Consider the following 18,244-nt stretch of genomic DNA (forward strand, 5'->3'; position numbering starts at 1 on the left):
TTTGAAAACGGCTGAGACAAAACGCAACTTAAAAATGGCAAACGTAAGTGCTCATTTCTCATTAAAAACAACGTAACTTTAACATTAAAAATAACCAATAAAAGCATGAAATATCCCCGACCAAAAGATTGCACTTTGTTCTGGTATTTGAGTAGAGTAAAAATCAGCGAAGATGATTTTTTATTTTGCCCAGCAGAAAAAAATGCGGGTCTGAAGGGGTTAAAGTGGAATAATTTGACGCATTAATCTGTTAACTAGTCTTTAACACTCAAAACAAGATGGAGAAAATTATTTGATTAGATGTAAGAAAAAAATCCTCTGATTAAGATGTTATAAATTTGCAATGTATACTGTTAAGTCCCATTTTTATATTAGATAAAATCTCTTAAGGATAAAAAAAAGGCCTCATTATCACACAAAAATATGTTCTTGGATTTGCTTGACATAAATTAACTTGGCTGAAAATCTTAAATAGTTCCATTATGTGCAATATATTTTGTGACGATAAAACTGCCTGCTGGGCATGACTGCATGATGCCAAATATTTTATTTGGCTTTGTAGGTGTTTTATAATTAATGCAGAGCAGTAAAAAAGTTATGAATATAAATGGATTTGGCTCGCAAGCTGAAATACAGCTTTTTTTGTTGGGGGGGGGGGGGGGGGGGGTATGTCATTTCATTGCCAAGAGAGAAAAAAAGCCATTCAGTTTGCCAGCCTGTGTATACAGAAGTTGGGATGTCAAAACTATTTGATTTATCAACAACAAAGCAATCATAACATTAATCAAACACATTTTTTTTGTTTATATTTGTTTAACTTTTTAACTGCCATTGTCAAACACAATCGTGCAAATACTCTTATTTATTCAAATATTTCTCTGATTAATGCAGTCCTCAATAAAAGCACACTAATTATCTTTGTAATTGCATCAGAGTATAAGGCTCACCTTCAATGAATGACCTATTTTAAAATTGTTTTCACATATAGATCGCACTGCATTATAAGGCGCAGTAATAATAGTTGCCGCGGTTGCCTTATGCATCCACTAGATGAAGCTGCGTTAAAGAGAATGCTATGCATGATTAACTAATATTGATCCATATGTAAGGTGCATTGGATTATAAGGTGTACAATTGGCTTTTGAGAAGATTGAAGGCTTTTAGGTGCGCCTTATAGTAAGAGCAGAAACTGCTTTTTCAGTCTCGTCTGTGTTTTCGGCCAACTCAGCTCTGCCTAGGTTGGCCTCAAAGGGAAGGCGTTGCGCAATGTTTGTGGGAGTTTTCTTGTCAACTGATAGTGAAGTCTATGGGGTCACTTAAAATTATTACATGTATACAATTTTGGTTCATTTAATTATTGATTTGTTTAAGGAAGTCACACAGCACCACATTTGAACTATAGTTACGTGCAGACACTACTACATAGACTGTGTATCATATGCATAGCTATGACAGTTCACATTCAAGTTCTGAAGAATTTGACCCCAGGGGTATACTGTATATACATGCCGAATATAAGGGGCCCAAGAACTGACCAATGAGGGATCCCGCACGTCAGAGCAATTTGATCAAATTATAACTTTGTCCCTACTAGTCGACGTAGTCAACATCATCGAAGACGTAAATGAGTCGACAGTGAATGAAGGGTTAAATATATATATATATATATATATATATATATATATATATATATATATATATATATATATATATATATATATATATATATATATATATATATTAGGGCTGTCAAACGATTAAAATTTTTAATCGAGTTAATTACAGCTTAAAAAATAATTAATCGTAATTAATCGCAATTCAAACCATCGATAAAATATGCCATATTTTTCTGTAAATTATTGCTGGAATGGAAAGATAAGACACAAGACAGATATATACATTCAACATACGGTACATAAGTCCTGTATTTCTTTATTACAACAATAAATCAACAAGATGGCATTAACATTATTAACATTCTGTTAAAGCGATCCATGGATAGAAAGACTTATAGTTCTTAAAAGATAAATGTTACTATAAGTTATAGAAAAAGAAACAGATGTGAATGGCCACAGCAGGATTTTGGGGGGATATTATGGGTGAAACATGATAATATAACAACGGCGGTGATGCAGAAATCACAGACATGGTCGAGATGTTCTTTTTCATATATTTAGCCTTTTAAACGTCTTTTTTCAATTTTTCTTTGTTTGTATCGATTATCTATCATCTAAAATATTGGGGGAAATGCGACAATAACGAAAAAAAAAACAATTAAGCGATAGTTATGAGGTCGATATCCGTGACTTTTTTACAGACGCCAATTTTTTCATTGTGACATAATTTGTTTTAAGTTTAAAATATGCGACAGAATTTTTTTTTTTAAGTCGTTTGTTTTTTTAAACGAAATATTAGACATCAAATAATGATTTTAAGCTAAAAATGACCCACATTTTGAATAATGAATATAATTAATTACCTTTGTTTTATGGCTGGTTGAAACAAAAGCGGTTGCGCGACGTTTGTAAACGGGGGTTTTCAGGGTAAAACGGACAAATTCAAAATAGTTCTGGCGCTTAATGCGCCATGAATCTGCTATGGCAGCATACAGACATATTGTTCTATCAAACACAACAGTTCTTTTGGCTTAAAATACAGCAGTTTATTTTAAAGAAGGGTGAAAGAGCAGAAACTGCTTTTTCAGTCTTGTCTGTTTTCCGTCATAAGTAATGCTTTATTGAGTGTCCACTGAAATCCGCTCCAGCTGCTCACTTACACACAATGAGTTGCCACAGCAACTGTTTAACAAGTTAAACGATGATTGACGCATGAGGCACATTCAGGGTCGAATCTCTGGCAAGATCACAGCTTAGTCGTCTGTCAGTCATCGTTTACTTTAATAAGCAACTCCAGTTGACGAACAAACAGCAAGGAGAGGGAGGGAGGGAGGGATGTAGGGACCGTGAGACCCGATCGGCTCGTGTCAGCTCATCTGTATTTTTTTTTTTTTTTTAATTGAAAAAAAGTCCGCGATGGACTAAAGACGCAACGTTTGAAGTGTGAAGTAACGAGGGATCACTGTATTGTGCAACCGTATGATTATTAATCTGCAATTTACATTTCTAGATAGAAGGTAATTTGTTTAAAAAATGAACTCAAATACTTTACATACAGTGTGTGTGTGTGTGTGTATAGTGTAAAGCAAAATAAATAAGAAGTCACAATTAAAAAAAAAAAAAAAAAAATCTATCTATCTTCAGTAAAAAGTCCAACCTTATTGTTTTAGACTTAAAAAAATAAATAAAAGCCGTGACAACACAAGAGTCAAGTGTTTGTTTTTAAGAACAGTTGCATGGCATAAATGAACTTGGCTAGGTAGTTTTATGTAGTACGTATGTGTGCTTTTGCTCAAATTAAACATCATGGTGAGGATGACTGCACCATGCCAAATATTTAATTAAGCTTTGTACGTGATGTATAATTAATGCAGAACAGTGAACATTAATGAGTATAAATGAACTAGGCATATTTGTGCCAAGGAAAAAAGCACAGTGGGAATGACTTCAAAAAAGTTAGTTTTTTTTTTTTAAATTGTGTTTTATAATCAATACATTATAATAACATAATATTGTGTGTGAGTGTGAAGGTATATCTATTTCAAGGAAACACAGTGGTGGGCATGACTACAGCATCTGTGCCTTATCTGCTCCCCACTCTTGTGATTTTTGCATAGCAAAAAGTGATGTGACCAAGATGAATGTGTATTTACCTTTAACAAGTGTGTGTTTGTCAGTGGGGGAGGATCTGGCCAAGACACGCAGTTTAGGCCATACCTTATCGATTCGCTCCTGCTCAACCTGAATACAAACACATAATGAGTGAGTTATGTCTTGTTTTCTCAGCGTCCACATTCCCACTTTCAGGGGGGAACGTACCTCTCCTTTTTCATTGCGGATCCTCCTGTTAAACTCTTTGCCATCAATGCAGAGGAAGTCCTCTCCAGGATGGATGATGCCACATTTGATGGCGATGGCCCTCGCTGTATTTATGTTATCCCCAGTGACCATTCGCACGGTGATGCCTGCGCGCTGGCATTTTTGAATGGCGTCCGGTACCTACAGAAGTGCACAAAAAACATTTTGTGTATTTAAAACAGAAGTCATAATTGGCCAAAAACAGATTCTACAACTCCTAGCAAAAAGTATGGAAATCACCAGTCTCGGACGAGCACTCACTCCGACATTTTATCATGTAGAACAAACTCGGATAAAAAGCTTTAAAAAATAATGAATTAGTTCAAAAGTGCAACTCTTTAGCATTCATAAACACTAAAAGAAAGGAATAAAAAACATTGTGGAGGTCAGTAAATGTTAATTTTATACAGCAAGTGCAGGGAAATATATATGGAATCCCTCCATTCATGGAAAAAAATATGGAATCATGAGAAACAAACAAAGAAATAACAATCAAAACACATCTCTAGTATTTAGTAGCACCACCTCTGGCTTTTATGACAGCTTGCAGTCTCTGAGGCATGGACTTGGTGAGTATTCTTCATCAATTTGGTGCCAACTCTCTTTGATTGCACTTGCCAGATCATCCTTGCACGTCAGAGCCTTGCTGTGGACCTTTTTTTTTTCCATTTACACCACAGGTTATCAATAGGGTTGAGATCTGGGCTATTTGCAGGCCATGACATTGACTGGATGAGTCTTTCTCCAAGGAATGCTTTAACAGTTTTAGCTCTGTGGCATGATGCATTGTCATCTTGGAAAATGACAAACATTTTCAAGTGAATGGATAAGAAAGCTGTCTAAAATTTGAATGTAAACTTGAAGATTTAACAACAGTCATCTCCCCAGTGCCTTTGGCTGACATGCAGCCCCATATCATCAAGGACCCAGGGAATTTTGATGTGTTCTTCAGGCAGTCATCTTTGTAAATCTCACTGGAACAGCACCAAACAAAATTTACAGTATCATCGCCTTGTCAAGAGTCAAGAATCTGCATTGGACAAGGTGTCAAAAGTCAAGAATCTGCATTGGACAAGGTAATGATGCTGGAACCTTTGTTTGGTGCTGTTCCAGTGAAATTTATAAAGATGACTGCCTGAAGAACACATCAAAATTCCCTCATTTACTGACCACCACAATGTTTTTATTCATTTCTTTTAGTGTTTGTGAATGCTAAAGAGTTACACTTTTGAACTAATTCATTATTTCTTCAAGCTTTTTATCTGAGTTTGTTCTACATGATAAAATGTCTGTGACTGCTCGTCCGAGACTGATGATTCCATACTTTTTGCTAGGGGTTGTACTGTCGATATTGAAATGTTGGTAGAAACATTGTATAAATGCTGCCTAAAACACGAAACTTCCTTAATGCCAATTTGATGGGAATACAGTATACTGCTTTAGTTCCCTCCCTCGTCTGGAGAACCGAACCCCAACATCCTAAGACTTCCAAGGTTGCTGGTGAAACAAAAGGACAGTGATAGTAGAAGAGGTATATTCCAATTTAAAATCTTAAACTAATATTATTACTACGAGCCACTGAGAGCGGAGGGGTACATTTGCCTGATTTCAGTGATGGCAATGTCGGTTTTTCTCCCACTCGGAGACAGTATGTGAACGTGAGTGTAATGGTTGTATGTTTTATAAGTGCTCTACGACTGGCTGGAGGCCCCTTAAGAGTGTGGTTAGTCTGTCTATGGCATCACGCTCTCCGAAAAGGATATGCAGTGTTGAAAATGGAATTGATTATTATTGCATAATAATGAGCAGTGTTGACCCCTCGGCAACTATATCAGACACAACACAAATACAAGAAAGATTGGGCAGTTGACAAGATATTGACTAATAAAAACCAACAGTGAGAGCAGCGCGCCTTCATGTGGGTGCTGCACACTCTTGTACATTAGGTGGCGGTATGCACTTGATAGTTGCTTGCAAGCTGCTATTAGTTTTTCTCAATTGCTTTGGTATGTTTCTCATATCAGAATTGAAATTCTCAAAAGTACTTCTTCAATCCTCAAAACTTCGCACAAGTAGCAAAACTACATGGATTACCTGCAAATGCCAGTTTTATGTGCAAAATACTTCATCTATTGCTCAAAATAAAATTTATGTGTCGATGAACATGTCAGTGCCGTCAGAATGTCAAGTCCTTTTTTCATTGTGTACAGACAAGAGAGTCAAATTGCTTAGTCATGCTCCCAATTGAACAGTTACTCTGGTGGAAGGCTCTGATGCTGAAGATGGTGTACGTAGGTTTTGATGAAAATTTCCAAGTTACACCTTTGTGTGTTGGAGAATGATTGCAAGAGACAATTTACACTGTACTGTTTTTACAATGTCTTGACAGACCATGTCATTGAAATACAGAAAAGAAAAGACAGCACTGAGTATCACAAAGAGATATAACATAAAAGCAAAATTAGAAATGTGAACAAAAGACAAGCCGCACAACTAAACTTCAAATGCTGTCAGGATTATTCACCCATTCTTTCTACACATCTTGACGTTCCTCTATGTTTGGCCACGTACAACCGATGTCCTCTCTTATTATATAGTGTGGAGAGACTCTTCTTGAATGCATTACCCAGCCTCTGCAGGCATCTGCTGTGATTTCATTGCATGCTGCATTCATGGCATCCAGGACAGTCATCTGATTGTTAGGCTTGCGATCATACACTTACCATTTCCATGTGGGATAAAATACTGATATGGGATGGAGTACAGTGGTAGGAACTTCATTACCATTCTGTTGTGCATTGCAAAATATTCCCTGAATATGTTGGTGTGGTGGAAACTCACAATGTCCCAAACTATTAAACATTTTGGCAGATTAAAAAAATAAGTTACATAAAATAAGTAATAAAAATGCTAAGAAATAAGCACAAACATGTTGACGTATTCTGACAACATGTTCATCCATTTTGCATGTATAGGCTTATGCAATGAAGTAATGATTAGATGTTGTGGGTGGTGAGCTATTTGAAAAAAAAAAACAAAAAAAAAAACATGTTTTCTTCACCACGATATATCATTAATCTATGGGTCATCCCAGAATTGCTGTGTACAAGGGTGCATTTTGGGCACAGGATGAACAAGTTTATCTTTTCTGGGCGATTGGTAAAGAAATGGCCTCCAAATCGCAGTCAGGCTGCAGAAACGAACCAGTCTCCATTGATGGAATGAACGAGTTAACATTTTGTATAAGCAATAGGTATAAACACAAATGGCCCAAAAAAATCTCAGAATCTCTATAAATATTGTATCTTGGCAAGGGAAAATCCACAGACTAATATCTGTTTCATCTATTGAGAAACACTTTAGTAATTTACTGAGATGTACCTTATGTTCTTTATAGCATATGTGCACATGTATCTCATTTCCCCATAGTATCTTTTTCAACATATCTAATATGCTATGACTGTCTGCCGACCATATCAGAATGTACTGTACATTGCTTCCCGTTAATGCCCGGATGAATCTGCAGTCACAGTATATCCTTGTAAAATATCTATATTACACTCCTCCTAGTCAGCCAAGGCACAAACACCAGAAGAAGACGTACAGTGTTTATTGAATTGAGCAAAAATATTGAAAATCCTGATTTAGGTACTGTATTTTTGACAAAATTTATATATATGGCGGAAAACACAGACAAGACTGAAAAAGCAGTTTCTGCTCTGGCACCCCTCTTTAAAATAATCTGCTATATTTTAAGCCAAAAGAACTGTTGTGTTTGATAGAAAAATATGTCTATATGCTGCATGAGCAGATTCATGGCAAATTAAGCCCCTGAACTATTTTTAATTTGTCCATTTTACCCTGGAAACCCCTGTTTACAGACGTCGCGCAATCGCTTTTGTTCCAACCCAGCCATAAAAAGAAGGTAAGTAGTTATATTTCTTATTCAAAATGTCTGTTATTTTTAGCTTAGAATCATTAATTGGTGTCTAATATTTCGTTAAAAAAAAGGACTTTAAAAATAATTCACTTGCATATTTTAAACTTTTAAACAAATTACGTCACAATGTAAATAATGGTGTCAAAAATAAGTCACGAATATCTACCTCATAACTATGGCTCAACTTTATGTTGTTTTTTTAATTTTTTTTTTTTACTGTCGCATTTTCCCTAATATGTTAGATGATAAATAATCGATCCAAACAAATAAAAATTGGGAAAAAAAAGGTTTAAATGGCTAAATATATGAAAAACTACATCTCGACCACTCGTTGATGTCTGTGATTTCTGCATCGCGAGCCTTGTTATCTTACCACGTTTCACCCATAAAATCCCCCCAAAATCCGGCTGTGGCCATTCACATCTGTGTCTTGACACTCGATAACACATGCTACATGGAGTTTTTGGATCGAAACAAGGTAAGTACGCGATGATATCTTGCTAAAATCATGGCGTCTTTAATTCTGCTCTCACCTCCAGTTAGGGTTTTGCTGTTTTTTTTTTTTTTTTTTTTTAAATGCCCTCCTGTTCAAATTTTTTCTTCCCCCAGAAAATTGAGATTTTAAGTTTTCCAATGATGTATCACACATGCATATAGGATAATTTTGAAATTTGGCCAAATTGGGGGTCTCAGAGCGGAACTTCAAGTCACCTGAGTGTTTTCCGCCTTATACTGTAATAGACAGTGGTACCTCGACATAAAAATTTAATTTAAAAGTAAATAAAACATTAAGACGTGAAGATAGAACAGAGCAAAGGATTATGTTGGGTAAGAAAGAGTAAACAGATGGGTTTGAGTCTGGAGTTGAAAAGTGAAAAGGTAGATATATTGCGAAGACCAGGGGTTAGGGAGTTTCAGAGCTGGGGGGCACAGTGACTAAAAGCTCTGGAACCAAAGGTCGAGGACGGACATGGGGGACCGAAAGGTGGAGGCTAGAGAAAGAACGAAGTGAACGGGGGGGGGGGGGGGGGGGGTGATGTTAATACAGAGGACGTAGGGAGGTAGGTGTAGGGAGGGGCCAGGCCATGGAGTGCTTTATCTTGTTGTTGGTTCCTTGTTTGAATGGGAGCCAGTGAAGCTGACGGAGGATGGGGGTGATGTGATGTGTTGTAGGGGTCCGAGTGATGAGGCGTGCTGCTGAGTTTTGGAGGAGATGCAGTTTTTGGAGGGACTTATTTGCAAGACCGAAGAGCAGTGAGTTACAGTAATTGAGCCGGGAGGTGATTAGACTACAGACCAGAGTGGAAGTGGTATGGCGGGTGAGAGAAGGGAGGAGGGGAGAAACATTGCGAAGGTGGAAGTAGGCTGATCTGGTGATGTCGTTGATATGGGAGCGGAAGGAGCGCGTGCTGTCGAGGATGACACCTAGGCTCTTAAGTGGAAGTCCCGGGTTTTTTGGGCTATAAAGAAAGACCAGAAAGGCGTCAAATCACCCCGATACCAGACTGATTACTTAGCTTTGTTAAACAATAGACCACTCAAACAAGCAATCCACCAGACAACCCCCTCTACCCCCTATGCTCACAAAGATATGCTTATTAGGGTCAGATGACCCTTCTTTGGATACAAAGGGATTTGTATCAAGTGATCCACCCTTGGTAGTTCTAGTGTTTAACCTGAGTAGAAGGGGAGATCAGTACATTATTGATGGTACTAGAAAAGTTATTGTCATGAGAGAGTATGGCGGTGGTTCCTACAAGGAGGACTTCAGATTTTGAGCTATTGAGTAGGAGGAATTTAGTGGAGAACCAAGAGTTAATGTCTTCTAAACAGAGGGCGAGGGGAGAGGGCGGAAGGGAAGAAGTTGGTTTTGTGGAAATGTAGAGCTGCGTGTCATAGAGCAGGGCGGTAAACCGAAAATTTACCGTCACCGAAATTCTTAACGATGACCGACGTAATTTTGACCATGTCGGTAAATTCGGTAAATTAATAAAACAAGAAAATATAGTCTTTTCATCCCGCTTTGATTCTGTGTTGTTCGTCTATATTCATTCCCCTTTAAGAAAGCAGTGAATGTGCTTACGTAGGGAGTCACGTGATCATCAGGAAGCCAATCAAACAAAAGCCCGGTAAGCTAACGCTAGCAGCTAACGCTACAATTAAAACGTGATGGAGTGTGGCTTAAGGGAGGTTCACCAAACTTTCAACCGACATTTAGTAGACTCTTGGTGGCATCCAGACGGGCTTTCACCCGCTGTCCTCCTTTGTTCTCACGATTTCCGGAGATGGTGCTTTCAGTGCTTTCTACTGGTAGCGAGGCTAACGCTAGCTAGCGGCTAACGCTACAAATGAACGTTATGGAGTCGGATAGCGGCTCTAACATTGTCGAAACGGCTGAACTTAATGAGTGAATTGGGCACGGACTGCATCTAGCAATTACTATGTGGCGTTATTTTGTATCTGTCTGTGTGTGATTCCTCTGATAGCTTTTGTGATGGTAAAGCATTCAGCATAAAGAACAATCCAACGGCAAAACTTATAATGACCGAGAAATGGCCCCAGCTATTTTTATTGTGCGTGCATTTATTAAAAAATGCACTGGGGGGGAAAAAAAAACCTTAAACCATAAAGTAAACACTTGTATTTAATAATTATGTCACAGCAGCCATTAACAATAAGTTGTCTTTTTGAAGTGTACTGTTCAAGCTGCAAGTCATTTGTGTTACAATTGCATGTTTGCACAGGCATATTGATTTTGACAATGTACATTGTTCAAGTCATACACGCTGTTATAAATGTTCATACTTGAATTCTTATTGCTTACAATACATTTTTATAAACGTAATGTTTAGACTGCATGTACAATTGTTAAATACAGTATATCAAATTGAATGCAGGTAATTAAATCAACAAGAAATAGTTAATCTGTATTTCATGCATTGATTCAGATTTTCAAATTATATAACAGTCCGCTTGGGCGAATTTATCGGCATTTATCGTTATCGAGATAAATATGCTCAATTTATCGTGATACATGTTTAAGGCCATATCGCCCAGCCCTAGCCGTGTCATCCGCATAACAGTGGAAGTGAACGTTGTGTTCGCGGAAGATGGAACTGAGAGGGAGAATGTAAATGATGAAGAGGAGCGACTCCAGGACAGAATCCTGAGGCACGCCAGCGAGAGAGGGAGGGATTTGGATTTATAGGGGCCAAATTTTAAAAATTGTGTGCGGCTGGACAGGTAGGAAGTGAACCAGGAATGGGGTGTGTGGGTGATACCAAGGGAGGAGAGCCGGTCGAGAAGGATTGTGTGAGAAATGGTGTCGAAGGCAGCGGTGGGATCAAGAAAAACAAGAATTGTTAATAGACCAGGGTCAGAAGCAATGAGGAGGTCGTTTTTCATTTTAAGTAAGGCTGTTTCAGTGCTATGGAGGGGGCGGAAACCGGATGGATTGAAACTGCTCGTAATTGTCATTGGTAAATAGGTGGTTATGGAGTTGGGATGCAACGTTTTTTTTTCAAGAATTTTGGAAATGAAGGGTAAGTTGGAAATGGGGCGGAGGTTATTGAAATTAGTGGGAACCAAGCAGGGTTTCTTAAGAATGGGTGTGATGGAAGCAGTTTTGAGAGATGAGGGAACCGTACAGGATATGAGTGAGGAGTATCTTAGCGATGAGGGGGACAATTGAGAGAAGACAGGTTTTGATGAGGGCAGTGGGAAGAGGATCAAGATGACAGGTTGGTCCTTGGTTTGTATTCAACTACACTATGTCACAAATGCCATTTGTTAACATGCTTTGGCTTTTTGCATTGTTTTTTTTGTATTGCATTAAGCTAGGGACATTACCAAGAAATTTGTTCCAATGTTTAAGAAACACATACTCAGATACAGGTAGTCCACGGGTTACGAACGAATTCCGTTCCTATGCTGGCAACGTAACCCGAATTTCCACGTTAGTCGAATTAACCCTTTAAGTACCCCTACAAAATAACTACCCAAAAAGTCCACAAGTATCGTATTTTGTTTAAGGATGGAGGATACACTGCCCTGTAGTGGCAGCGTTGGGTCTGGCTGGACTGCCGCCTTGTATGACTGAGAAGCAGATTCAGACGTCTGACCTGGATAAAGGATAGCTGTGCTCTGGTTTTGCCCATATGAGGCTGTAAGTTTTTTCAGCTAATATATGTTTGTTTATTCATTTGTAATTAAGTTTACAGCTACAGTTTGTGGAGTTACGTGTGAGGGATTTGCCATGAGAATTTTAAATACGTTAGCATTCATAGCATTTAAAATAGCGGACCTTTGTGAGGCAAAATTGGTTAATTTATCTACAAAGTTTACATATTGATCAGACTAGATGGAAGTTTGAACACCAATTGTTTTGTGTCAAGTGTTGTTACAGTGTGTGTTGTTTAGAACATAAGTGTACATACTTGTGTTACAGCTTTACAAATTGTCAAAAGTGAAGGAAGTACAATGCTTCAAAAAGCACAATTGCCTTGTTTGCTATCTGTAAAGCTGAACAACTTCACGTTTAGTGAGGAAAGAAAACGTCATATTTATAAAATAAAGTAAAAAATAGGATACTGTGAGGTAAAATAAGGTACTGTTAATGCGACCAAAAGAAAAAAAAACGACTGGTGACAAAATGGTAGACGAGACTCCGGCGTCCTAAAGTCGAAATCTTATAAATCATGTGCGTTGTAACTCAGGGACTAACTGTATACATTGCTCTTGGTTTTCTACAGGGTGACCCAAAAAGATGCGTACCAATGAAAATTTCAATTGTGACTTTGATTAAAAAGCTATTTATTTCAAATTACAACCACACATTATTCAGTTTATGGAAGACCATTCACCAGAGTTTCAGCTATTTCTGTCAATTTTTAGTCAATTTATGGCTTTCCCAAGATGTGTTCCAAATGTCCACCTTTCCGTTGCAAGCAAACCTGTACTCGTCTGACAAAGTTGTCAATCACTTTTACACACTCCTCTTTCGGGTTGGGAAGGGTTGTGAGAGCTTCACAATGGTTTCAGCAAGACGGGGCACCACCTCATACAGCCAACGAAACCATTGCTTGGTTGAGGCAGAGGTTCGAAGAGAGACTCATAAGCAGAAGATGCGATGTGGAATGGGCCCCGCAATCACCAGATCTTAACCCCCCAGATTTTTATCTGTGGGGTTTCCTCAAAGACAATGTATACCAGGGAAATCGACAAACAATTGAGGAACTGAAAACTGCCATCACAGCAAAAATAAGAGCCATCCCGAAAGAGGAGTGTGTAAAAGTGATTGACAACTTTGTCAGACGAGTACAGGTTTGCTTGCAACGGAATGGTGGACATTTGGAACACATCTTGGGAAAGCCATAAATTGACTAAAAATTGACAGAAATAGCTGAAACTCTGGTGAATGGTCTTCCATAAACTGAATAATGTGTGGTTGTAATTTGAAATAAATAGCTTTTTAATCAAAGTCACAATTGAAATTTTCATGGGTACGCATCTTTTTGGGTCACCCTGTATTTAGTTTAACAATATTACTTAAACAGGCGGGCGTGCAAATAACATGCTCGAAGCTCCTTTTAGAAGATTTGTTCAATATTGTGAAATGAGTTGCGTTTACTGCCACCGGCAGTGCTCGTATTTTGGTCACAAGCAAGCATACAAAGATGGGAAAAAAATGGCCGACAAATGTCTTATACTTTAAAAAACGTGACGTCACGAATACGCCAAAGAAGCAATAGAAATAGTGCTTGTAACAATATGTGCATTCGCTCAACGTAGATTGTAAACCAGTGGTTTATTAGAGTGCGAATGAAGAGGTCCAGATGTTCAGTCGCATACAATTTGCGCCCAACAACCACGCATTTCTTATACTTCATTAATCCCCTTAGGGAAACATTGCCTTCACGTGACAGACCAGCATCATTGTCATAAATACAATTACACAAGTGCACAGTATGCATTACACACAGTTCTTGCGGTGAGCTCTCTGCTGCCTGTGTGTGATCATGTGATGTTGAACAGCATGTTGGAGCTCCACTGGGAGATATTAAGTATGGAGATGGATGCACGCAAGAAGCCAGCATGTCCTCTTCTCTGGCAAAGGTCAGTGTGGGAGAGCTATGCTCTCCAAAACCCACGCATTCAAACACAGAGGCGGACCAATGCATACGTTTGACTCGGCAGTCACTTGGGCATGTTCCACATACCGGTACTTTTGCTCTTATGTTTGTTTGTTTTTCAATGCAGATGGGAGCTCACACCGACATCTGAGAAATACACCAGGCAAATGATGTGAGTACGCCAAATCAGGCCACTCTTACATGTAAACATGAAAGTTTTACAGGGGCAGATTACACAGCGTAAAGAATGTGTATCATTTGGATCATTTCATCTAATTGGAAATTTCTCATGCTTTCTTCTGTTTTCATTACACGCAATGACTTTAATGTGTTGGATATTCAAGACTTCAAGTAGAATTTGCAAATGTTTACAAATGACACTCAGTGTTTCCCATTGTATTTTTTGAAACTGTGGTGGTGGGCTGCATCGGAGTCGGACAGCCTCACCATGTCGTGCCACGGCGATTTTTTTTTTTTTTCTTCATTATTTTTTTCCCCCAAGAAGAACCATAACAAAGATATATTTGAAATATTTCATTAGCTAGGCTAATGTTATAGCTCTCAGCTACGGTATATGTATGTAAAATGCGTGGCTGATTACAGCTACGTTACCCTATGTAATAATGCGACTTTTTTTCTCGTAGCAATAGTACGACTTACATCTCGTAGTGACTCAGGGTTGGCAACCCAAACTGTTGAAAGAGCCATATTTGACCCACCCCCCACCCAAAAAAAAACAAAAAACAAAACTGATACAGTATGTCTGGAGCAGCAAAAAATTCAAAGCCTTGTACAAGCCTTATAATTATCAATACTAGCTATATTAGCCTACTATAAAAATGACTAAGTTGGCTAGAAGTACATAATTAGCCTTCATGATTAAATGTTTATTTTCCCTGCAGTGGATCCTATAGCACACCACGTGACTACTCTGTTGTACGATGCCACCACAAGTTTAACTTCATTACAATATTAATGAATTGAAAGAATGTTTGTGTCATGTTTGTCCTCCTAGAAATCCTATTAAAACAAAAAATATATTTCCCTCCCCCATCTTTTTCCATTTAAAAAAAAAAAAAAAAAAAGCTGCGCTAAAGAGCCGCATGCAGCCCGAGAGCCGCGGGTTTCAGACCGCCGTCGTAGTCCTCCTTTTTCCTTTTTATTTGACCCTCGTAAGTACTACATTACCACAACAATAACAGTCCTTCTGTCAACTGACCTATTTACAGGACTGGGGGAATTCTAATAGCCGTGTAAAGAGTTTTACTTGACTCGGTGAGAAGGTGAATAGTTTTTTCCCCGTTGTTCGTGAACTAAATTTCCACACAAACGCACATCGAGGTACCATTAACTTAGCAAGCAGAGGTATGAGAGTCATTTTACGAGTGTCCCAGAGCTCGCGAAATTGGGGGGGGGGGGGGGGGGGGCGCATTTATCAAAGTTTCGTCAGCTGTAATTTGTCTGAAGTTGGTGTTGTGCCGAAAAATAGCCACTCCACGCGAAATGTCCCCCCTGACGGGAGCGCCCACGCGTCACTCGTACAAACAGCCTTTTCTTACCAATCGATGGACACGGAAACGACGTTCTTGTACCGTGAATATGTATCATTTTACTCTGCTTGAACTAATAAATATTTTACTGTGACCAACGCTCTGAAAATAGAGCAAGGCTTTATTTTGGGCCCCGCCTCTCCGCGCAAGTTCAATCAAAGTTTGCTTTACGTCCAAGACGGCCGTCCACCGCTCACTTTCGCCGAAAAGTCCGATCCAAACTATTGTAATGCCCCGGATATGGGGAAGAAGGAGAGAAGTCTGTATTTGCTTACCCACTTGATTGTGGTAACAATAATACAGAAAAACAATGACAAAATAACAGCATGCTGCTAAGACATGCGACCGCTATCTCTCGCTGTCTCGCTCGTTCTCCCATTCTTCCTACTCGTTCCCCTTGCGTCTCTTAAATAAATAAATAAATAAAATACTACTCTAAAATGCTACTCTACTACCCGCGCGTGCTCTCGCAGGTAGTAGAGTGGAGTGGGCTACAGCTGTGTAATCGGCTGACTGACGCATCTGATTATTATCTTCTTTTTTTTATTCGGCGGGGGGGGGGGGGGGGGGGGGGGGACGACGAGACTGTGGCGGGCCGCCACAGTCTCGTTCATTTGTGGGAAACACTGACACTACACCTGATATGCCAAAATAAACACATGAAGAACGATGGCTGATTGGGCACTTTTGTTTGAATTTCAGCATCATTATCTGAACTACAAAATATATCAAAATGACCATTTGAAATAATTAAATGGTACGGCTATCACTGTCTTTTTTATATTGGTTTGCCCTTTCAAATACTGTAAGCATATTTATTATAGAACATTCTTATAATAGCTGCAACCAGGCACATTTACTTGCAGTGCACACCTGTAGATGAGGGAGGCATTTTTGGAATGACGCCACTGGTACAAGGATGCACAGCTATTGAGGAAACTGGTGAAATGGAAAGTTGGAATAGTCTATTAAAGATGATTTTGACAGTACATCATGTTGTTTTACATCCCCAATACACAAAGGTCATATGGAAGGTTGTTTCGTTCATGAGGTATCACGTAGAGTGGTATGAAAAAGAATCTGAACCTTTTGGAATTTCTCACATATCTGCATTAAATCACCATCAAATGTGATCTGATCTTTGTCAAAATCAAACTTATGAAAAAACATTTTCTGCTCTAACTAAAACCACCCAAGCATTTACAGGTTATCATGTGAGGATAGTATGCAAACAATGACAGAAGGGGGAAAATAAGTAAGTGAAACATCACATTTAATATTTTGTACCCCCCCCCCCCCCCCCCCCTTGAACTCTTGGTGTCATCTTTGGTGGACGGCCACTCCTTGGGAGAGAAGCAACAGTGCCAAACTCTGTCGACAACTTCTCTGACTGTCGACTGATGAACATCCAGACTTGTATAGATTGTTTTGTCTCCTTTCCCAGCTTTGTAAACAATCCTTGATAGCAGGTCTTCAGACAGCTCTTTTGACCGAGCCATGATGCACATCAGACAATGCTTCTCATCAAGACAGTTCTAACCAGGTTTGTGTTTTATCGTGGGCAGTGTAGCTTTTAACCACTCATTGGGCACACACCTGAATTAAATGGTTTGGTAAAAATGTGTTTCAATTGCTTTTCAAGTCTTCTTAGGCAGAAGGTTCACTTACCTATTTTCCCCCTTCTGTCATTGTTTGCATGCTATCCTCATTAAAATATGAAAACATATAAATATTTTGGTGGTTTTAGTTGAATCAGACAATTTTTTTCATCTGTGTGATTTTGACATAGATCAGATCACATTTGATGGTGATTTTATGCAGATATGTGAGAAATTAAAAAAGGTTCAGATACTTTTTCGTACCACTGTAACTGTAAAAAAGTGTCCAATAAAAACAGACACCATAGGCATAATTTTGCGGATGTATTTCGGGAGACTACACTTCATCAAAATGAAGCTTTGGTCCAGTAGATTGAATAAATGCCACCTCATAAGACTGCCAAATTTCTCAAAACTGGCAGCGAGTGACGATTGTGTAAATATTATTGAAGGCAACCAGAAGCCATCTTAACCAGATGCCCGCGCCACCTCATCTGACTCCTCTCAATGCAGAGCTAAAGTCGTTCAACAAGATCCTCCGAGAAGACCGAGCTTCTCAAAGGAATACACTCGACACCGCACTGATCCACCTGTCGATCTTCTACTCCATTCTTTCTCTCGTGGACAAAACCTTTATTGTGCTGTTCATGTACAACAATGCATGTATTATAAAAATGTACAGTGCCTTGCAAAAGTATTCGGCCCCCTTGAATCTTGCAACCTTTCGCCACATTTCAGGCTTCAAACATAAAGATAAGAAATTTTATTTTTTTGTCAAGAATCAACAACAAGTGGGACACAATCATGAAGTGGAACAACATTTATTGGATAATTTAAACTTTTTTAACAAATAAAAAACTGAAAAGTGGGGCGTGCAATATTATTCGGCCCCTTTACTTTCAGTGCAGCAAACTCACTCCAGAAGTTCAGTGAGGATCTCTGAATGATCCAATGTTGTCCTAAATGACCGATGATGATAAATAGAATCCAAATGTGTGTAATCAAGTCTCCGTATAAATGCACCTGCTCTGTGATAGTCTCAGGGTTCTGT

The 18,244-nt window shown here is 38.7% G+C and overlaps 1 protein-coding gene across 12 annotated transcripts in view; it reads right to left on the reverse strand.

Moving 5' to 3' along the window:
• The window catches only part of atp2b2 (ATPase plasma membrane Ca2+ transporting 2), a 329,843-nt gene that overhangs the window by 43,243 nt on the left and 268,356 nt on the right, over positions 1 to 18,244 (reverse strand). For all 12 annotated transcript variants that reach the window (XM_057845541.1, XM_057845546.1, XM_057845545.1 and 9 more), the window contains 2 exons: positions 3,936 to 4,115; positions 3,770 to 3,857 (listed from right to left, as the gene is read on the reverse strand). In XM_057845541.1, coding sequence (XP_057701524.1) covers positions 3,770 to 3,857; positions 3,936 to 4,115 — 268 coding nt within the window. The remainder of the gene's footprint in view (positions 1 to 3,769; positions 3,858 to 3,935; positions 4,116 to 18,244) is intronic.

The sequence above is a fragment of the Corythoichthys intestinalis genome, chromosome 9 (assembly GCF_030265065.1).
Source record: "Corythoichthys intestinalis isolate RoL2023-P3 chromosome 9, ASM3026506v1, whole genome shotgun sequence".
Lineage (NCBI taxonomy): Eukaryota > Metazoa > Chordata > Actinopteri > Syngnathiformes > Syngnathidae > Corythoichthys > Corythoichthys intestinalis.